The sequence below is a fragment of the Mobula hypostoma genome, chromosome 8 (assembly GCF_963921235.1).
Source record: "Mobula hypostoma chromosome 8, sMobHyp1.1, whole genome shotgun sequence".
Taxonomy (NCBI): domain Eukaryota; kingdom Metazoa; phylum Chordata; class Chondrichthyes; order Myliobatiformes; family Myliobatidae; genus Mobula; species Mobula hypostoma.
In genome coordinates, this window is record NC_086104.1 from 90310035 (window position 1) to 90333361 (window position 23327).

Consider the following 23327-nt stretch of genomic DNA (forward strand, 5'->3'; position numbering starts at 1 on the left):
AGTCAGACCTGGGTTCGATTTGTTAAGCAAAACACACACAAAAAATTATTTTGTGGTTATTTCAAAATTTCAACTTTCACATCCAGCTGAAATGAAATACATAACCTGGCATCTGAAAAATAGCAAGTTTTGACATTTTGACATCCACCGTAATGACATTTTAAAGTCTGCAGTTAGGTCTCTGGATTGGGACTTGAACCCATGACCCTCCACTTTAGGGACAAACTGCCAGAGAGGAACACAGAATACACTATAAATATTTGTTCAAACACATATCACTATAGGAACCTCCATCTGTTTTGCATTGATTTTAGTGCTTGAACATTACTACTAATGTTCTAAATATAACTTATGATCAATCCCCATTTTGGTTAGATGCCCCCACTCCTGAATTTCAAAACAACAGGAAACTGTTAGGATGGGGCATGTGGAAAAGAGCCAAAGGAACTTATAATACAAGCAATTATAAAGAATGTAAACTAGAAAGATAACTGAGACTCAATGTTAACAAAATCCTCGAACCAAATGGTGTACATCTCTTCAAGATTAACAAGGGCAGCAGCATTAGAGTATTCATTGATATTCATCCAAGTACATTAAATAACAAGAGTTCAATGCTCCAGCGCATGAGAGAATTAGATAAGATGATTAGAAAAAGGAATGTGAAGTAACTGTACTGTAGAGAAAAGATATAATGGCAATTTAAAAAAAAATGTTTCGCAGGTATCAACACAACATAAGGAGATTCCATGTAGATGCCAAAAGATTAGGTACACTGATGGTGGGTTTAGAGGGGATCTGGCAGACAAAATAATTAAGGGAAATTAACTCATGGTTTAAGGAATTAAAAATCATGAGACATTTTAGTTATCTGAAAATTAGTTGCCTAGAAGAAACAAAATTAAGGAATGGAATTCTTAAATACACAAAGGACTTCTATCCAACCTAAGGCAAAATAATTCCAACAAGACAGTTCATTATTGGATCCAGTAAAAGAAAACAAAGTGGGGAAAACATAGTGATAATATAGAACCTGCAAAATGACAACAATCCAGAAATATGACCAAATGGGGCAACTGAGTTTTGAACGACAAAGAACAGAGTTGGGGAAAATAAAGTGGACGCTATCAGTGGCAAGCATTTGAAATGTTGAATTGAGTCCAGGAAAAATATATCCTGCCTAAAAAACAAGATCAAACTAAATACCAATGAGGCACATTGGATGAATAAAGGCAAAGAAAAAAAACTGAGGGCAAGGAAAGGCCAACACCAAGTGCAAAAACAGAGAAAGAAAATGAAAAGAAGAGATTTTTGTAAGTGCAAAAAGAAACCATTAATCTAGTTTACTGTGGATCATACAACAAAATAGTAAGATACAGACTATTAGACTTTAAAATATAGCAGAATTAGGCCATTTGGCCCATTGAATCTGCTCTACCATTCAATCATGGCTGAATTTTTTTCTTTCAAGCCCCCTATCCTGCCTTTGGCCTGTAACTCAACTTTATTACTAATCAAGAACCTATAAATTTAGCAATGAACTTGGTCTCCACTGTCCTACAAATTGTGCATGCAAGTACACAAAATGAGAATGATGGTGTGAAGATAGAGTCAATAAAGAGAAAAGGATCAGAAGCTGCAATAGTGGAAGTATGAGGTAGTCCAATCACAAACAAGAGAAAATCTGCAGATGCTGGCTATCCAAGTAACCCACACAAAATGCTGGAGGAATTCAGCAGGCCAGGCAGCATCTAAGAAAAAGAGTAAATAGTCGACATTTCAGGGCGAGACCCTTCATCAGAACTGAAGAAAAAAGATGATAAGTCAGAGGTAGTGTTCATGGGTTCAATGTCCATCTAGAAATCAGGTGGCAGAGGGGAAGAAGCTGTTCCTGAATTGCTAGTGTATGCTTTCAAAGTTCTGTACCTTCTTCCCAATGGTAACAGCGTGAAGAAGGCACATACTGGGTGGAGGGGATCATTAATGATGGGTGCCACATTCCTAAGGCACCCCTCCTTGAAAATATCTTGGATACTACAGAGGCTAGTACCCATGATCAAGCTATTTTACAAGTTTCTGCAACATACTTCAATCTTATACAGTAGACCCCCCCCACCGCCCCCAATACCAGGCAGTGATGCAGCCAGTCAGAATGCTCTCCACAGTACATTTGCAGAAGTTTTCAAGTGTTTTAATTGACAAACCAAATCTCCTCAACTCCTAATGAAGTACAGCCACCGTCTTGCTTTCTTTGTAGGTGCATCAACATGTTCCGTCCAGGTTAGATCCTCAGACATATTGACACCCAGGAAATTAAAAACTGCTCACCCCCTCCATTTCTAATCCCTCTATGAGGGTTGGCTTGTGTTCCTTCATCTTACCCTTTCTGAAGTCCACAGTTAACTCTTTGGTCTTACCTAACATTGAGTGCAAGGTTGTCGTTGTGACACCACTCAACTAACCGATATAGTTCTCTCCTGTACACCCTTTCATCACCACCTGAAATTCCGCCAACAATGGTTGAATCATCAGATGGCATTTGCGCTATGTCTAGCCACACAGTAGAGAAAGCAGAGCAGTGGGCTAAGCACACATCCCTGTGGTGTGCCAGAGTTAATTGTCAGCAAGGTGGAGATGTTATTTCCAATCCACACAGTTAAGAAGTTGACGATCCAGTTACAGAGGGAGATACAGAGACCTAGGTTCTGTAGCTTTTTGATCGGGACTGTAGGAATTATGGTACTAAATGCTGAGCCAGTCAATAAACAACATCCTGACACAGGTATTTGCATTGACCAGGTGATCCAAGGCTGCATGGAGAGCCATTGAGATTGCATCTACTGTAGATCTACTATGGCAATAGGCAAATTGCAGTGGGTCCAGATCCTTGCTGAGACAGTTGATTCTAGCCATGACCAACCTCTCAAAGCATTGAATCACTGTAGATGTGAGTTCCACTGGATGATAGTCATTGAGGCAGCTCACGCTTCTCTTCTTGGGCACTGGTATCATTGTTGTCCTTTTGTAGCAGGTGGCAACTTTCAACTGTAGCGGTGAGAGATGAAAATGTCTTTGAATACCCCCACTAGTTGGTTGGCACAGGTTTTCAGAGCCTTCCTACGTACTCCATCAGTTCCTACCGCCTTGCAAGGGTTCACCATCTTGAAAGACAGCCTGACATTGGCCTCCGAACCAGAGATTACAGGGTCATCGTAGCTGTGCAGGTATCTTCATAGCTGTGGTTTTATTATCCCTTTCAAAGCAAGCATAAAATGCGTTGAGCTCGTCTTGTGGTGAAGCATTGCTGTCATTCATGATGTTGGGTTTTGCTTTGTAGGAAGTAATGGCCTACAAACCTTACCAGAGTTGACGTGCATCTGATGTCGCCTCTAATCTCTCCCAGGATTGCTTCCTGGCTCTTAAGACAGCCCTCTGCAAGTCATACCTGGTTTTCTTATATAGACCTGGGTCATTTTAAAGCAACTTCGAAAAAATGGTGCTATCACACACATAATAATTAACCATGGTCAGTAATAGAGGACTGACATGTCAAGTACAGTATATATGCAGGCATTGGACCAGTTTGTTTATCAGAGATAGGAAAAAGGTAAAATAATGGAAATACAGTCAGAAACTAATAATGATGAATAGTCAGCATGGAATTCAAGTAAGTTCTACTTGATCAACTTCACTGTAGTCATCAGAGGTAACTGAGAGAAGACAAGGATAATGCTTTTGATGTAAATTATCAACACTTCCAAAAGGCCTTAAGTAAAAAGACACTGAATATCTTATAAGTGCATGATGTGTCAGAAGAAAAACACTAGGAAGTTCAACATCAAAGTTCCAACTAAATTTGTTATCAAAGGACACACTCTTTCTTGCAGGCATTCACAGGAAAACAAAGGAATACAATAGAACCAATGAAAAATAATCATAACCAGACTGCCAAACAACCGATGTTCAAAAGACAAACAGTGCAAATAAATAATACTGAGTTGTCGAGCCCACAGGTTGTGGAATCTGTTCAGAGTTGAAACCAATGTCAGTACTTCTGCCTGATGGCGGTAGGGTAATAACTGTTCCTGAACTTTGGAGGTGAGGGACCCAAGGCTCCTCTAACTCCTTAGTAGTAAGAAGAGGGCACAGCCTAAATGATGAAGGTTCTTCATGATGCTTTCTTGTGACAGCACTCTTTGTAGATGGGGAGGGCTTTACCTGTGATGGACTGGGCCACATGCAAAATTAGAATCAGATTTAACATGCCTGGCATGTTGTGAAAGGTGTTGTTTTGTAGCAGCAGTAAAGTGCAATACATAATAAAGGAAAACTTTTTAAAAAACTATAAAGAAAAAAATATATATAATGCACAAAAGAGAGTAAAAGACACTGAAGTCATGTTCATGGATTCATTGTCCATTCAGAAATTTGATGGTGGAGGCAACACAACTGTTCCTGAAAAGTTGAGAGTGTGTTTTCAGGCTCCTGTACTTCCTTCCCCCAATGTCAGCAAGGAGAAGAGGCCACGTCTTGGATGATGGGCACCCTTAATGATAAATTCCTCCTTTTGGAGGCATCGTCTTTTAAAGATATCCTCTTTGCTGGGGAGGCTGGTGTCCATGATGAAGCTGGCCTTGTTTGCAACTTCCTGCAGCATTTTCTGATCCTCTGCATTGGCCCCTCCATTCCAGATGGTAATGAAACCAGTTAAAATGCTCTCCACGGCACATCTAGAAATTTGCTAGTGTCTTTGGTAACATGCCAAATCTCCCCAAACTTCTAAAGAAATATAGCCTTCTTCGTAATGCGTCAATATGTTGGGCTCAGCACATAGATATTCAGAAATGTCAACATCCAGGAACTTGAAATTGTTCACCTTTTCCACTGCTGATCCCTTGATGAGGACTGGTGTGTGTTCCCTTGACTTCTCCTTCCTGAAGTCCACAATCAACTCCTGTCCCTTACTGACATTGAGTGCAAGGTACGCCTCGTCGTCACCATCTGAAATACTAACAATAGTTGTGTCACTGACAAATCTACAGATGGTGTTTGAGCTGTACCTAGCCACACTGTCACAAGTGTAGACAGAGTACAGCAGAGAGCTAAGCATGCATCCTTGAAGTGCGCCGGTGTTAACTGTCAGCAAGATGTTATTTCTGATCTGCACTGACTGTGGTCTCCCAGTGAGGAAGTCAAGGATCCAGTTGCAGAAGAGGTTCAGAGGACACGATTTTGGAGCTTTTGATTAGTACTGAGAGGATGACGGCATTGAATGACAAGCTGTAATCAATAAACTGCTGCTGCCTGATGTAAGTGTTGCTCTTGTCCAAGTGGTCCAAAGCTGGGTGGAATGCCAGTGAGATTACATCTGCTATAGACCTACTGTGGTGATACGCAAGTTGCTTTTTGCTTTCTTCCCCCACCACTTTGGAAGACATTTCCGTTCTTGAGCATCAGTGTTTTCATATGAGGCCATGATCCAACCACTCAGGATATTCCCTACTGTGCATCTAAAGAAGTCTGTAAAACTTTTAGATGATATGCCAAATCTGCACGAATTTCTAAAAAAGTAGAAGCACTGTTGCGCATTCTTTGTGATGGCAGGTTATGTGCTGGTCCCAGGACAGATCCTCTGATATGATAATGCCAAGGAATTTGAAGTTAGTGAGTTCTCAACCTCTTTTATGCTATGAAGCAATACCATTATGCAAGGTGCCCGTGGACACCAGGTTGGAAATGTTCTCTAACAAGTTCTGGCTCATGGGCCTCTGGTTTCTACCTCCTGTCGTCAATAATCAACTCTTTGGTTTTGCTGACGTTGAGTTTAAGGGTTGTTGTTGTGGCACCACTCAACCAGATTTTCAGTCTACCTCTTAAATGCCAACTCATCATCACCTTCGATGCGGACAACAACAGTGATGACATCTGTATCACAGTGTAGGTATAAAGTAACTAGAGCAGGGAACTAAGCACACTGCCTTGTGATGTTTACAGTGAATAACCAGTTGATTTCAAGCCAAAAGCAAAAATAAATCAAAGTAAATGCTAACTGCTTGAAGAGTTAGACGGAGAGTCACAAAGGATGGGACTAAAGCAAATTCACAATTGACATTAATGCAAAAGTAATTTCCAAATTTGCAAATGGCACATTGCTGTTGCCTCCAGATTACTGCAACACACTCCTGGATACTCAAACTAGTCGTATCCTTGGATAACTTCAGGAACTCCAAATGAATGATATATCAAGCTTCTCATACCTCAGTAGCATTCTCTGGCTCCCACTTAGGCAATTTTTCAATTTAAATTGTCAACCTTAATTACAGAGGTCCTTCTGTATAATTTCCTCCCAAGTCAGGTTGCGTTCAGTCAGATGTGCAAAGATGACAAGGTACAAGTAAAATGAAAAGTTGCTTGTGACAACATCAATGCACGTATATTTAAACACACACACACACACTTAAGTTCTACGTAAAGAAAAGAAGGTGGTGAGGAAAACAAGTACAAAAAAAGGGCAAGTCCAATGTAGTAGAAGAGTGCATAGTGTTTGATTGCTGAGGTAGGATTAGGGTTCAAGGATGTAGGAAAGTAGCAGCTCCTGAACTTGGTGGTGTGGGGCCTCAGGCTTCTTTTGCCTAAAGGTAGCAGTGAGAAGAGGGCATGGCCCAGATGGTGGAGCTCCTTGATGATAAACGTTTTTGAGGCAACGCTTCATGTAGATGTTCTCAATGATGAAGGGCTGTACCTTTGATAGAGCAGGCTGTGTCCATTAGTCTCTGCAGCCTCTTGTATTCCCGCGCATTGAGATTGTAATTGTGGCACAGCTCAACCAGGTGCCTTATTTCACTGCTACACACCAACTCAATATCACTTTTCATTCAGCCTACAATGGAAGTGTCCTTGGCGAATTTATAGAGGGTTTTGGAACTCTGTTTAATTGTGGGTTTAAATAGAGTACAGCTGAGGGCTAAGGACACAATCTTAAGGTGCACTGTTGATTGTCAATGAGATGTTGTTACCCACTGACACTGATTAGGATCTGCCAATGTGCAAGTTAAAGAGATAGTTGCAAAAAAAAAGGTCCAGAGGCTCAGGCCTCAGTGTATCCAAGTGTTTTGTTATCCAAGTGGTCCAGAACAGATTGGTGAACCAGTGAAATAATACGTGTTATTGATTTGTTGGGGTGATAGACAAACTGAAGTGGATCCAGCTCATTTCTGAGACAGAGGTTGATGCCAAAGCTAAACTTTCAAATCACGTCATTACAGTGGACACAAGTCTAAAATAGTAGTCACTGAGGCAGTTTACTGTGCTCTTCTTGGGTACTGGTATATTAGGTGCTCTTTTAAAGCAGCAGGCAACTGCAGAATGAAGAAACAAGAGGTTGCAGGTGTCCATGAATATGCCAACCAGTTGGCCTGCACAGATATTCAGCACATAGCAAGGTAAGTCATCTGGACTGGATGGTTTCTGTTGGTTCACCTTCTTCAAGAAACTCAGACATCAGCCATGAAGTACAAATTGCTGGTGAAATACGCAAAGGTGGACACAGGCTAGGTCACAGCAGAAAAGAGAATGAATAATTTTTCAGGTTGGCAGCTTGTTGATTATAGAATGCCACAGGCTCAGTCTACACCAGTAATTAGATGAGGGCATGAAGTACAATGCACCCAAATTTACTCACAACGCAAAGCAATTTGGAAGAGCTTTCAGGATGTTGCAAAGAGCTAAAATGATGAGAAGAAGCTAAGTAAGTGGACAAAATGTAATGATTACAACATTTTTTATCCCTGTTAAGAAGCGCAAAATATTTCCAGACTGATGAAAGCTCATCAACCTCAATCATTGTCTCGTTCTGTCTCCACAGATGACCAGCTGGGTATTTCTACTTCTATATCAAATTTTCAGCACCTGCAGAATTTTGATTTTTTGCTGACCATGACCATCCAGCTGTTAAGTGTATTCAAGACCAAGGCCAATCGATTACTGGATACTGTGGCAACCAAAGGATATAGTGATAGGCTGGGCAAATAAAAGAGAGAGAGTCACCCATAAACTGGCAGAAGTTGCTGGTGAAATCGTCTGCCTACTCCTATTTCTGCTCAGGTGTACATCGGCAGTAATTAAGTTCACGTGCTTCTGTCTAGCTATGTGTAGGTAGTTCTCCTCTAAACACAAAGTTGTGTTCCTAAGAAACCTCATTACAGAAAATCATGTTTACAGACTAATAGGAAAATGAGGGTAAGGGGCTATAGTGTTTCAGACTTGGAATAAGAAAGTTATTTTCCCCACAGGATTTTCTAAAACTTACAGATACTAAAAACACTTATTTATTTTGTTACTGCAAGCTGAAAACAGAAAAAGCTGCATGCTATATTGTATGACTGCTTGCTAATTTCCAAAGTAACCTTTAAATATCCTCCTGAAGGGAGAAGATGGCGGCGCGCCTGCGTGTGTGCAGCCCTCCGGTGGAAAAGTGATATTGTATCTGTTAAATAGGGGCCGTGGACAATTCTGATTTGATGGAGAATAGACTTGCAAGCACAGAGGAACATCTGGAGAAATTTCTGAAACGCCCGTTCGCTGCTGTCGTTACTGTATGGTGGGGAATCTTTCGGAGGGTAGGGCTCAAAATCCCTGGCCTTGCCTGCTTTTGGGGACCGAGAAGGAGGTCGAATCATTCTGACAGAGATGGCGCTCAGTACACGGTGTCGGAGAGCTGATCAGAGCTCGAAGTTTTCGGATGACTCAAGAGTCGGATTGTGGTTGGCATGACAGGGAGAGTTTTTCTTCCTTCTCCCATCTGCGTGAGATGTGGGACATTTGAGAGACTTTGAACTTTACTGTGCTCATGGACTTCTTCATCAAGTTATGGTATTGTTGCACTGTTTGTAACTATATGTTAAAATTATGTGGTTTTGCTAGTTTTTTCAGTCTTGGTCTGTCCTGTGTTTTGTGGTATCACACCGGAGAAAATAATGTATCATTTCTTAATGCATGCATTAATAAATGACAATAAAAGAGGACTACGTGTCTTCATAATCTTGTAATCTTTGAAGTGAAACTAGCAACCGGTGCTCTTAGGACATAATGGTGTCTGATTGCTGCTAGAAGGTTTTTATGGAAATAGGTTCTTTTTCCAAGAGAACATTTTTTCTGCTTGTCAATTTCCAAAGTAACTCTTAAGTGGTTCTCTAAGTCCCAATGGCCACATGATACAGGTAAAGTTTCCTCATTGATCAAGCATATTCAAGTTATGTCCAATTTGTGTTATGAAAAACTGTGTGAAAGCAGAACTCCTTGTGCATTTTATTTATAAGCACAACTGAAGTTTCTCTGTTGGCAACAGAGAGGGTATTAAGTGCCTTTGCAAGCATTTTGGAATTAATGAGACCCGTGAAGAATAAATTAATGCTACTGACACCATGCAGACACTTTGCTATAGAATAGCTTCTGTTTGAAATACTGCTACCTTAGTCTTGAAACACAAGCACTTAAGAGGAGGACTTGATTATAAAGAAATATGCAACAGTGCAGAAGGTGAACTGTAACATTCTGCCCTTCAGCAGCATACAGTTTATTGATCTTGGAAATGTTGAGAAATTTTAAGATTTCACTGCTGCCGTTGGCAATCATTAGAATCCAGTTCAAAAAAGCATATTTACTTGGAATCTTCCAAAAATATGGGCGTGTCAAACGGCTGAATTTAACTCAATGACTTACACACTGCCAAGCTTTCATGGGTGTTGGTGATCCCACTCTGAGTACTGGGCATTGAATGGTTCAACTCCAACACAGAAAATGACTGGTATTACAGACTGGGATAGGAATTACAGCCTCAGGTGTACTGAATAAATATTTATTTTTGGTACTCCCTTTACTAAAGCCATGGCAGAGGAGAACCTCAGAAAGCATGGTGGCAGGCCATAAAACCACCTGCAGTAGCAGGCAGCATTTGCATTCACACTTGGATGGACAACATACCATTTTGTGAATATCACACACAAAAAGTGCTGCAGGAACTCAGGTTAGGCAGCATTTGTGGAGAGGAATAAATGATGAAGAATCTCAATACAAAACGTTAACTCTTTATTTCTTTCAAAAGATGCTGCGTGACTTGCTGAGTTCCTTCAGCATTTTCAGTGTGTTAATCTGGATTTCCAGCATCTACAGAATTACTCCTGTTCATACTTTGTGAAGGAACTAGCTTCCTCCAAGAGGACTACAACCTTGTCGCAGGGTTTGGAGGCTTGTGTGGCTCAGTGACCCGGAGAACTCTTAGGGCTTTATGCTTTGGCTCTTGGTAGGTCGCCCATGCCAAACAAGTCAAAAGGTAGAGGCCAGACTAAAAGTGCTCTACCGATCCTCTGAGTTCATGAGTTCAGGCTAACAACCCCGACCGGTCAAAAAAAAGTGTTATGGAAACAGCAATGAAGAATCCTTCTTTATCTGTGTGTGACAGTATAGACAGATAGAGATGGAGGACCTTTATTGCTGCTCTAAATGCCAGCAGTGTAACAGGCAGTGAGCAAATAAGAACAAACTAGCTTTCTTTTGCACATTTTACCAGACACACACACACAACTCTTTATCCCTTTCTTCCCCTCAAGGCCAAGACAGACATAAGGCAAGGTTCCGAAGAGGCTTCCCTGCTCCTCTCACCATCCACACCACTACCAACAAAACAGTCCTGATTATCCAGTTAAACTGTTGGTTGGGGCATTCCACTGCCTGTAATGCAGCTACACTCAACTGTCCATCACACAACTAATTAGCTCGCTTTAAGGACTCTATCTCATATTCTGATTATTTATTGCTATGTATTTATATCTGCACTTGCAGTTTGTTGTACTCTGCACTCTGGTTGATTTTTCAGTGAACCTGTTGTAGTTACTATTCCATAGGTTTGATGAGTATGCCCACAGGAAAATGAATCTCATGATGGTATATAGTGACATACATGTACTTTGATAATAAAACTTACTTTGAACTTGTCTCTTCACCACTGCTGTGCTCTCTAAATAATGATCCCAGGGTTTATAAACGGGTAGACCTACAAATGGCGCACTATAGAGTCTGAAAACAAAATATGCAGGTGCTGGAAATATGCAACAAAACTCAATGTGGCAGAAATGCAGCAGGTCAGGCAGCATCTGTGGAATCTACTTTCTAATGGTTTTAGTTGTCACAATAATTCTGGTTCTGTAACCAGTCACTATGTTGGTTCAACCTAAAACGTACAGAGGATAGATATCATGTTGATACTGACTATGACACTGGTGATCACACTGATTTTGTCATGTGGAGGTTTACCACCTTGATTTTGGTTCCTTTTACAGCCATGGCATCGATCTGAGCTCCCACAGCATAAAAGCAGATGGTAACACAGCACAGGATGAGCATTTTGATCATCAGGGCTGTAACAGCACAGTGAAAGAGCCACTTAACTCCACATCCCTTTTACGCCACTCAGCCATGTAATGCCTTCCTTTTCAACTGCACAATGAAAGCTACTATTATATCAAAGTCCACAGAAACAGTGATCATAACAGTCCACTGCACAAAAAAAATCTGCAGCCCTTCTTCCTCTTTTTGCAATTATCTTAAATTTGTTTCTTGTGCTTACTGACCTTCATGCCAGCACAAACAGCTTCTCTCTGTCTACTTACTGAGGCCATCAAAATGTGTTAGAAAGCATTTGTGCAATAATTAGCGGTCTGAAAATCGTACTGTGCACAACACAGTGGAGCAGCTGGTAGGGTTGCCGCTTCACAGCTCTAGTGGCTCAGCTCCAATCATGTCCTGCGGTGTGGTCTGTTTATCTTCGTCCTGTCACTACATGGGTTTCCTCTAGGTGCTCCAGTTTCCTGCCACATTACAAAGGTGTGTGGGTTGGGTGGTTAACTGGCCACTGTACATCGGGTGGGCGGGAAGTGTAAACTGGGGGAGGTTGAGGAGAATAAAATAGGATTAGTGTAAAAGGCTGCCCGATGGGCAGCACAGACTCAGACAGGCTAAGAGACCTGCCTTTGTACTGAACAGTGCCAATTAAAATTAATTCCTCAACGAAAAGCATGATATCTTTCATTTAAGTGGACCAATGCAAAATGCTTTCCCTTTACGGACGGTCTAATGGAGAAATTGCAGGCTATTTGTAACAAGCCAGGAAGACCAGGGCAATGACCGCAAACGCGAGAAAGTTTGCAGATGCTGGAAATCCAAGATCTTTTTCTAGTTCTGATGAAGGGTCTCAGCCAAAACGTCAAATGTTTCCTCTTTTCCATGGATGCTGCCTGGCCTGCTGAGTTTCTCCAATTATCTCAAGCTGGATTTTAAGACTATTTTATTTTGACAGCTTCAACCACACTTCCTAACCTGTCCAAGACAAAGAACTCTGAAACAAAGGCTTTGCATCAAGTCAGATGAAGGTGAATGGAGGAATCAAATTACAATCTTAAGCTTTTTAAAAATTTTGGTTTTGATTTAACTTGGAACCTATTTTTGTCTGTTTAAATACTTAGACCTTTGAAGATGTAATCATCCTTTACTAAAAATAGAGTTTGGCGAGAATGAATCCTATTTGCCACGTGTAGTAACTAAGAAAATTCGTGTAGATGCATTTAGGAAGAAACTGAAGAGAAAGGAATTGATGACCTTGGCGAAGAGCTAAAATAAACCACATAGGTTGGTGATTGCTCACGTAGCCATTCAGTCAAATGCTGCAGAGACCAACTGACAGCAAGTTCTGACATGTGTTGCTTCTGTTCAATAGAAAGAGCTAGAAGCTGTTTGGCTGCTTCTAATAAAACAGGAGCATTGTCATGGGATACAGATTAGTATTTAAGTTAAACAAGTTCCATGCAATCAATTACAATTCTTCTGCTTTCAAAAGTAGTAAAGAAATAATCCACATATACAGCTCAAACTTTACCATTTAAGTAAAAGCAACCAATTTCCTTAGCCAATGTCTTACAAGGTTTAGATTTTCAATACTAGCAACAATCCAACCTGCTCAGTGCTGAACCAGTCCTTAGTTATGTTAAGAACACAGAGTTGTGTAGCATGAAAACAGGCTCCATACCTACCATCAAACAGGCTCCATGTCTACCATCAAATTCCGTCAAACCTACCATCAAACAGGCTCCAAAACTACCATCAAATCCCATCTATTAGCAGTTATCCAATTGGATGATTTATTTTTCCCTAAAATAGCTCTTTAGTTGGGAAAAGGGAATTCCAAAAGCAATCATTTAACCTGCCTCAATAAACAGGGAAAGCCTCAATCACTGTCTGAACAACTGGGACGTGAATAAAGGAAATAAAAGAGTCAGTCCCAACAAAGGACAAAAGATTACAAATTCTGGGGACATCTAAGAAACAGCTTAAAGTTCAAGACTAATTCTCATTCAACCATACACGTGTACAGTTTAACAAAACAGCATTCCTCCAGGGCTAAGGTGGAAAACACAGAACCAACAGTCACACACAGCACACATATAGTCATGAGAACAGATACAGTCACAAAATATTATTAGCACAACTCTGGGTGACATGGCCTGAAGAGTAATGGTGCATGGGGTGTTCCATGCAAGAACAAGTACACAACAGTTCCTCATCTTGCGTTGGTTCAGCAAAGGTAAATCAGCTTGTCTCATGCTGGGTCAGCCGCAGATATTCAGCTCGTCTTCCATGGAGCGAACTGGAGAGCAGCGCTGATGGAAGGGGCCGTCTCCCAACCCAGCGTGGATGATATTTCCAATGCACCCGCCATGCCCCTGTCTTTCCCACACCAGCAAAGGTGACTCCTCCAGTGGATGGCTGTAACCAGTGAAGCCAGGGCTCAGTTTGTGCAATAATCGAGGCTATGCAGCTCCCCTGCTGTTGGTCTCACCAATGAACCAGACTTGCAGTATTTTAAATTACTGATGTCCATGATGATCGTACAATCACAAGAAGCACGTTTAAGACACAAATTTGCTCCATTTGTTACACCGGAGAAGCCACTGCGACCAAGCACGCTTCCATCTTTTAATGCACTGATAATGGGTAACATTGCTGCTGTATCACCTTGTAATACCAGATGAAGATGAGACCAACTTAATGAACCTACAGACATTGGAGAGAATCGTTTTCATTAGCCTGTTAGCCATTTGCCTCATTCTTTCTGATGTTTTATTCAGCTGATGAAACATGACAGCTTGCTGGTTGCAGTGCTCAGCACTGAGTTCTGCTTTCCACAACAGGATGGAGGCAGAAACAAGTCCACACAATATCAGTACTGCAGCTAGTTCAGGTAGCTTAGTGAGAGGCGAGTGTGGGTCAGCAACGTTGCCCAGATTAAAGTGGCCACTACAAAGAAGGGGTAGAGTGCTGTCGGGCAAGGGTTCCCAACCTAGGGTCCATGGACACCTTTCTTTATGGCATTGGTCCATGGCATACAAAAGGTTGGGAACCCCTGGATCAGAGGAAACAATCACAACATTTCAAATCAGGGTACAAGAGAGTAAATGTGTAGCAAAGATCTGATTCTGCAGAGTTGTACAGCTCCTTCTACTTTTGGCACCTTTATCAAAAATATCAATGGAGCAAGTGTGAAAGATGACCATTATTTTTCCTGGCCAAGGAAGTTTAGTTGGGAGAAAAAACTAGGCCTGCTTTCACTTGAATATAGCACACACAGAATATATACAAGATCAGACAAGCAATCCCACACTAGGATTATTTTATTCTTCACCACCTAACTCTTCATTCCCTTTCCTCATAAACACATTCACCTTCCTCTTAACTACTCCAAGTGGTGTCAAGTTCCATATTCTCACGATTGCCCGCGTAAATGTTTCTACAGGATATCTGTTCAATTTCTTGATGACTACCTTAACGTTGATAAGGAGGAAACACAGGAGTCATTCAGAATGGTACTGACCACAACCTAACTTGCATCAAATGCAGTTTGCCCATCACCTCTGTTCAATGACAAACATTTGCCCCCATTACACACTGCAGTCTTGTTTTCAAAATACCAAGTGGCACCCTACCCTACCTCGGAAATCTATCCAAGCCCCAAGTTTTTCTAAAAATTCATCCTCAACTTCTGGCGCCGACTTCAGTGAATCTCTGGAATTCCCTATGTAAATCCCTGCCTTTCCATCTCTCTCTCTTCCACTAGACATTCTTTAATTATTGATCAAGCTCTCTCCTCTGTAGGTCCGATGCTTTGCAGCTTCTGTACCACACAATGATGCAGCCAGACAGGACACTTTCCATGGTGCTCCTGTAGAAAGTCGTTAGAATGGGGGTGGGGAGCCTCGCTCGTCTCCATCTCCTCAGTAGACACTGCTGTGTCTTCTTGACTAATGAGGTAGTGTTGCGGGTCCATGTTAGATCGTCTGTTATGTGCACACCAAGGAACTTTGTGCTCTTCACTCCCTCCACAGCACAGCCATTGATGTGCAATGGAGAGTGGCTGACCTGTGTCCACAATCATCTCATTTGTCTTGTCCACACTTAGACTCAGGTTGCTGCTCTCGCACCAAATGACAAACCTCTCTACCTCCTTTCTGCATGCCAATTCATCACCGTTGAGGCCAACACTGTAGTATCATCAGTCAACCTGATGAGGCTTGAGCTGGATCTAGCAGTGAACTCAAGGGTCAGCAATGGACTGAGCACACAGCCCTGGGTGCACCAGTGCTCAGTGTGATGGAGCTTGAGATGTCGCTGCCAACCCGGACTGACTGGAGTCAGAAGTCCAAGATCAGTTACAGAGAGGGGTGTTGAGACCCAATGACGACAGCTTACCTGCCAGCCTCTGAGGGAGGACCACGTTAAATGCTGAGCTGAGTTGATGAACAAATGAGACATCGTTTTCTTGGTGGGACAGGATGGAGTTGAGAACTGAAGTTAAGGTATCATTAATGGACCGGTTTGAGTAGCAGGTGAACTGCAAAGGGTCCAATGTGGCTGGAAGATGGGACTTTATAAGATCCATTATCAGCTGCTGTCATTATGATTGTTTTTGGGATATTTCCTGATGCCCTTTTTAACACAAAAATCAAGATTGCACATAACATTCTCACATCTGAAGCATGCTTACAATGACTTTTACTTAATTGTAGAAATCCTAGTTGTCACTAGCTTTTAGTGATACTCGCATATCAGTTTGTTCTTCTAATCCTTTTAAATAACTTTACAAATTATGTGACCTTGTTGTTCTCACCAAAATGTATTAACTCACAGATACTGTAATTCACTTTGCAACTATTCACTCACTCCCATAAATCTTGCTTAATCATTTGATCCAATCCTCCATTTAACAGTATTAGCATATTTCAAGATGATTCAATAACATGAGATATTTAAGTTCTTCTTTTACACTAATTATTTAGCCTGTAGTCTGTGCCGTTTCTCAGAAAGAGCTTTTTTTTCTTGCTCGGGGGTAAGGTATTGGTGTGGGTGGAGAATTGGTTAGCAGACAGGAAGCAAAGAGTGGGAATAAACGGGACCTTTTCAGAATGGCAGGCGGTGACTAGTGGGGTACCGCAAGGCTCAGTGCTGGGACCCCAGTTGTTTACAATATATATTAATGACTTGGATGAGGGAATTAAATGCAGCATCTCCAAGTTTGCGGATGACACGAAGCTGGGTGGCAGTGTTAGCAGTGAGGAGGATGCTAAGAGGATGCAGGGTGACTTGGATAGGTTGGGTGAGTGGGCAAACTCATGGCAGATGCAATTTAATGTGGATAAATGTGAAGTTATCCACTTTGGTGGCAAAAATAGGAAAACAGATTATTATCTGAATGGTGGCCGATTAGGAAAAGGGGAGGTGCAACGAGACCTGGGTGTCATTATACACCAGTCATTGAAAGTGGGCATGCAGGTACAGCAGGCGGTGAAAAAGGCGAACGGTATGCTGGCATTTATAGCGAGAGGATTCGAGTACAGGAGCAGGGAGGTACTACTGCAGTTGTACAAGGCCTTGGTGAGACCACACCTGGAGTATTGTGTGCAGTTTTGGTCCCCTAATCTGAGGAAAGACATCTTTGCCATAGAGGGAGTACAAAGAAGGTTCACCAGATTGATTCCTGGGATGGCAGGTCTTTCATATGAAGAAAGACTGGATGAACTGGGCTTGTACTCGTTGGAATTTAGAAGATTGAGGGGGGATCTGATTGAAACGTATAAGATCCTAAAGGGATTGGACAGGCTAGATGCGGGAAGATTGTTCCCGATGTTGGGGAGGTCTAGAACGAGGGGTCACAGTTTGAGGATAGAGGGGAAGCCTTTTAGGACCGAGGTTAGGAAAAACTTCTTCACACAGAGAGTGGTGAATCTGTGGAATTCTCTGCCACAGCAAACTGTTGAGGCCAGTTCATTAGCTATGTTTAAAAGGAAGTTAGATATGGCCCTTGTGGCTACAGGGGTCAGGGGGTATGGAGGGAAGGCTGGGTTCTGAGTTGGATGATCAGCCATGATCATAATAAATGGCGGTGCAGGCTCGAAGGGCCGAATGGCCTACTCCTGCACCTATTTTCTATGTTTCTATGTTTCTATCAATATTCAGCAAACATTTTAACTGCTAAAGTACTAAATCAGTTAACACATTGGAGAATAGAGGGTGTTAATTTAAGATGAGAGTTTAAACTGCTCTTTAAATCGAGGGTTATTAGTCGAAGAAATTCTCAACAAGAAATGGGGGCAGCATTGAATTGGTATTTTATCCCATAAGCTACATGAATAAGTATTCAAAAGGGGAACATTTAAAACCGAGCAAGAAAAAAAAAGCTCTTTCTGAGAAACGGCACAGACTACAGGCTAAATAATTAGTGTAAAAGAAGAACTTAAATATCTCATATTTATACTGAGCAACATCTTTTTCAACGATCAACTGCATCTCCCAAAATGCTGCCCGACACGATCATTTCCTGCAATCCCTCAAAAATGATCGCTTATCGCTTATAATGCACAGCAATTTACCCCACAACCTTTAACGCTCAATTTCATGTACCTTCTAGGAAGCGGCAAGAACCCAGACAACTTCTGAAAAATGAGCGAGGAGGAGGACGTCCCAAGCCAACTTCTCCAGAGTTCGGGAATCAAGGTCGCCGGAGGGGCCAGCTTTCTGCTGGTCCACCCAACACAACCATGGACGCTTCCACCGATTTTCGTTGCTGCCTTTCCGTCTTTCCTACTCAGCGATTCCTTTACCATCTCTTCCCATCTGTCCCACCTCGGCTCATCGGATCCCCAGCTTGCCAGCCGGCTTTCTCCCCATCACCTGCTACCAAATTTGCGTTGGTTTTCACCCCCCACCTTCCTGTGGAGTGCGCGCAGTGGAGCCGAATCCAATCTGACTTCTAGGACGCTCCATCCGCACAGGCGGAGCTCACGCCTTCTCTCCCTGCCCCACCCGCCAGCCGCCCGGGGCCCCGCGGCGCCGCCGTTACCTACCCAGGTATTTGCGGAGCTCCAGCAGCAGGGCCGGGGCGCCGCCGTTGAGCTGGAAGCAGAGCGAGGCCAGGCTCAGCAGCAGCACCAGGGCTAGGCAGAGACCGTAGTCCCGCAGAGAACACTTGAGCAGCTTCCTCAGCACCATCATCAGTCGCCTCACCCGCACCGACCCTCCTCCCATCGGGCTCCCGCTCCGCCACCGACTGCCCACTCACAGCTCATCGGCAGCCACCGCACCACTGCGACCAACGCTCAGTCTGAAAGGCGGCACGCAGGATGATCCCGCCCCACACCCTGCGCAGGGCCTTCCGCCCACAGCGCCCTCTGCAGCTCCGGCTGCCGCTGCACGCCTTCCGCCCGCAGCGCCCTCTGCAGCTCCGGCTGCCGCTGCACGCCTCCCCCCCGAAGCGCCCTCTGCAGCTCCGGCTGCCGTAGCACGCCTTCCGCCCGCAGCGCCCTCTGCAGCTCCGGCTGCCGCTTTTTCGGCAGCCTTCCACGGAGGGCGCCCTCTGTTGCTCCGGATCCTTCACCACGCCTGGGCTCGCTAACCTTTCCCTCTCCCACCCTGGCCCCCCCGCTGCACAATAGCGCCCTCTACCTCTGGAGTTTCCATTCATTTGCAGCGGCACCGGGAGAGGTCCCCAGTTGACGATGCTGTAGGGAGCAACCCCATGCAATTTTTTGTCTGGAACTGAGAGGCTGCATCACCTGTTCGGGTATCTGGAAGGGGTTTCTGCTGATGTTCTGTTTGTGCTTTCATCCATTGCCCTCACCTATGGGCACCTGGGGTGGTGGGTTGGTTGTGGGGGGGGGGGGGAGCTAATCTGCTCTTGGCCGGCCCTGAATTGTCATTCACAGGTGGACATTCTCTCTTCCCTATCAGGCAGAAGATACAAAAGTCTTAAAACACTTAACCCCACGCTCAAGACTAGCTGTCCCTACTGTTGTAAGACTATTGAATATTTCCCTATTATGATAAAATGATCTTTGACCTCACAATCTACTTCACTACTATCTTATGCGTTATTATCAATAGACAATAGGTGCAGGGGTAGGCCATTCAGCCCGTCGAGCCAGCACCACCATTCACTGTGATCATGGCTGATCATCCACAATCAGTACCCCATTCCTGCCTTCTCCCCATATCCCTTGACTCCGCTATCTTTAAGAGCTGTATCTAACTCTTTCATGAAAGAATCCAGAGAATTGGCCTCCACTGCCTTCTGAGGCAGAGCATTCCACAGATCCACAGCCCTCTGTGTGAAAAAGTTTTTCCTCAACTCCATTCTAAATGGTCTACCCCTTATTCTTAAACTGTGGCCTCTGGTTCTGGACTCCCCCAACATCGGGAACATGTTTCCTGCCTCTAGCGTGTCCAATCAGATCCCCTCTCATCCTTCTAAATTCCAGTGGATACAAGCCCAGTCGCTCCAATCTTTCAACATATGACATTCCTGCCATCCCTGGAATTAACCTCGTGAACCTACACTGCACTCCCTGCATAGCAAGAATGTCCTTCCTCAAATTTGGAGACCAAAACTGCACACAATACTCCAGGTGGGGTCTCACCAGGGCCCTGTACAACTGCAGAAGGACCTCTTTGCTCCTATACTCAACTCCCCCTGTTATGAAGGCCAACATGCCATTAGCTTTCTTCACTGCCTGCTGTACCTGTATGCTTACTTTCAGTGACTGATGAACAAGGACACCCAGATCTCATTGTACCTCCCCTTTTCCTAACTTGACACCATTCAGATAGTAATCTGCCTTCCTGTTCTTGCCACCAAAGTGGATAACCTCACGAGTCTGTGGTGGCCAGTGCTATCATGTTTGCTGTTGTGTGCTGGGGCAGCAGGCTGAGGGTAGCAGACACCAGCAGAATCAACAAACTCATTCGTAAGGCCAGTGACGTCGTGGGGATGGAACTGGACTCTCTCACGGTGGTGTCTGAAAAGAGGATGCTGTCTAAGTTGCATGCCATCTTGGACAATGTCTCCCATCCACTACATAATGTACTGGGTGGGCACAGGAGTATATTCATCCAGAGACTCATTCCACCGAGATGCAGCACAGAGCGTCATAGGAAGTCATTCCCGCCTGTGGCCATCAAACTTTACAACTCCTCCCTTGGAGGTTCAGACACCCTGAGCCAATAGGCTGGTCCTGGACTTATTTCATAATTTACTGGCATAATTTACATATTACTATTTAACTATTTATGGTTCTATTACTATTTATTATTTATGGTGCAACTGTAACAAAAACCAAATTTCCCCCGGGATCAATAAAGTATGACTATGACTATTTATCCACATTAAACTGCATCTGCCCATTCACCCAACCTGTCCAAGTCACCCTGCATTCTCATAACATCCTCCTCACATTTCACACTGTCACCCAGCTTTGTGAAATCTGCAAATGTGCTAATGTTACTTTTAATCCCTTCATCTAAATCATTAATGTATATTGTAAATAGCTGCGGTCCCAGCACCGAGCCGAGCCCCACCACTAGTCACTGCCTGCCATTCTGAAAAGGACCCGTTAATCCCTACTCTTTGTTTCCTTTCTGCCAACCAATTTTCTATTCATGTCAGTACCCTGCCCCCAATACCATGTACTTTAATTTTGCCCACTAACCTCCTATGTGAGACTGTATCAAAAGCTTTCTGAAAGTCCAGGTACGCTATATTCATTGGCTTTCCCACGTCCATTTTCATAGTTACATCCTCAAAAAATTCCAGAAGATTAGTCAAGCACGATTTCCCCTTCGTAAATCTATGCTGACTCGGACCTATCCTGCTACTGCTATCCAAATATGCTGCTATTTCATCTTTTATAATTGACTCCAGCATCTTCCCCACCACTGATGTCAGGCTAACTGGTCTATAATTGCCTGTCTTCTCTCTCCCTCCTTTCTTAAAATTGGGATAACAATAGCTACCCTCCAATCCGCAGGAACTGATCCTGAATCTATAGAACATTAGAAAATGATTACCAATGTGTCCACGATTTCTAGAGCCACCTCCTTAAGTACCCTGGGATGCAGACCATCAGGCCCTGGGGATTTATCAGCCTTCAGTCCCATCAGTTTACCCAACACCATTTTCTGCCTGATGCAAATTTCCTTCAGTTCCTCCGTTACTCTAGGTCCTCTGGCCACAATTACATCTGTGAGATTGTTTGTGTCTTCCCTAGTGAAGACAGATCCAAAGTACCTGTTCAACTTGTCTGCCATTTCCTTGTTCCCCATAATAAATTCACCCGTTTCTGTCTTCAAGGGCCCAACTTTGGTCTTATCTAATTTTTTCGTCTTCACATACCTAAAGAAGCTTTTACTATCCTCTTTCATATTCTTGGCTAGCTTGCCTTCGTATCTCATCTCCCCCCCACCCCCCCCATTGCCTTTTTAGTTATCTTCTATTGTTCCTTAAAAGTCTCCCAATCCTCTGGCTTCCTGCTCATCCTTGCTATGTTATACTTCCTCTCTTTTATTTTTATGCTGTCCTTGACTTCCCTTGTCATCCACGCTTGCCCCTTATCCCCTTAGAATCTTTCTTCCTCTTTGGAATGAACTGATCCTGCACCTTCTGTATTATTCCCAGAAATACCTGCCATTGTTGTTCCACTGTCATCCCTGCTAGGGTATCTTTCCAGTCAACTTTGGCCAGCTCCTCCCTCATGGCTCCATAGTCCCCTTTGATCAACTGCAATACTGACACTTCCGATTTTCCCTTCTCTCTCTCAAATTGTAATTATCAAACCACATTGTAATGAATTGATCTGTATGAACAGTATGAAAGACAAGCCTTTTAAAGTTCAAAGTAAATTTCTTACCCACACACCATACACCACATTGAGATTCGTTACCTTGCAGGAACACGTGAAAAAAGAAATACAATAAAATTTTACAAAAAAAAACTATACATGAACAAAGACTGACAACAAATGTGCAAATGAAAACAAACTGTTCAAATAAAACTAATACTGAGAACATGAATTGTAAAGAGTTTGTGAAAGTTAGCCGGTAGGTCATAAAATCACCTCAGTGTAGGGGTGAATGAGGTTACCCAGGCTGGCTCAGGAGCTCGGTGGTTGTAGGGTAATAACTGTTCCTGAAACAGGTGGTGTACCTCCTGCCTGATAAAAAGCATCCAGAAGAGGGCATGGCCTTTATGGCGGCGGGGGGCTTTGACAACGGATGCTGCTTTCCTGTGGCAGCACTCCATGTAAATGCATTCAGTGGTGGGGAGGGTTTTGTCTGTGATGGGCTAGACTGTGTCTGCCATTTTCTGCATACTTGTCCATTCCAGGATGTTGGTGTTTCCTGTGACATAACAGGATGCTCTCCGCTGTCCATCGATAGAAGTTTGTGAAAGTTTTTGGTGACATACTATGGAAACTTCAAAGAAAGTAGAGACATCGTTGTGTCTTCATATTGGCATGCTGGTCCCACAAAGGATCCTCTGATATTTTAATGCCTATTGAATTTAAAGTTACTGACCCCCCTCCACCTCCAATCCCCCGACGAGGGCTGGCTCCAGTTTCTTCCTCCTGTAGTTCTTTCGTTTTGCTGACATTGAGTGAGAGGTTGCCCTTGGGACACCATTCAACCAAATTTTCAATCTCCTTCATTGAGGTCGATTTTTCACCACCTTTGATACAGCCAACAACAGTGGTGTTATCAGCAAGCTTAAATACGCCCTTGAAGCTGTACTGGGCAGACAATCGTAAGTATGAAGTGAGTAGAGCAGAGGGCTAAGCACACAGCTCTGTGGTTCTCCACTGCAGATGGTGAGCGTGGAGGAGATACATTGCCAATCCATACTGACTGGGGTCTGCAAGTGGGGAAATCGAGGCTCCAGTTGTACAGGCTGGTAACGA

The 23327-nt window shown here is 43.3% G+C and overlaps 1 protein-coding gene across 3 annotated transcripts in view; it reads right to left on the minus strand.

Moving 5' to 3' along the window:
• Positions 1 to 18717, minus strand: part of usta (uronyl 2-sulfotransferase a) — a 92859-nt gene extending 74142 nt beyond the window's left edge. For 2 of the 3 annotated variants that reach the window (XR_010018975.1, XM_063056313.1), the window contains exon 1: positions 18447 to 18717. Coding sequence is in view for 2 of the 3 variants with exons in the window: in XM_063056313.1 (XP_062912383.1) it covers positions 18447 to 18627 (181 nt within the window). In the remaining variant the exon portion in view is untranslated. The remainder of the gene's footprint in view (positions 1 to 18446) is intronic. The other variant, XM_063056312.1, reaches the window with a different exon arrangement.
• Between the last annotated feature and the right edge of the window lie 4610 nt (positions 18718 to 23327).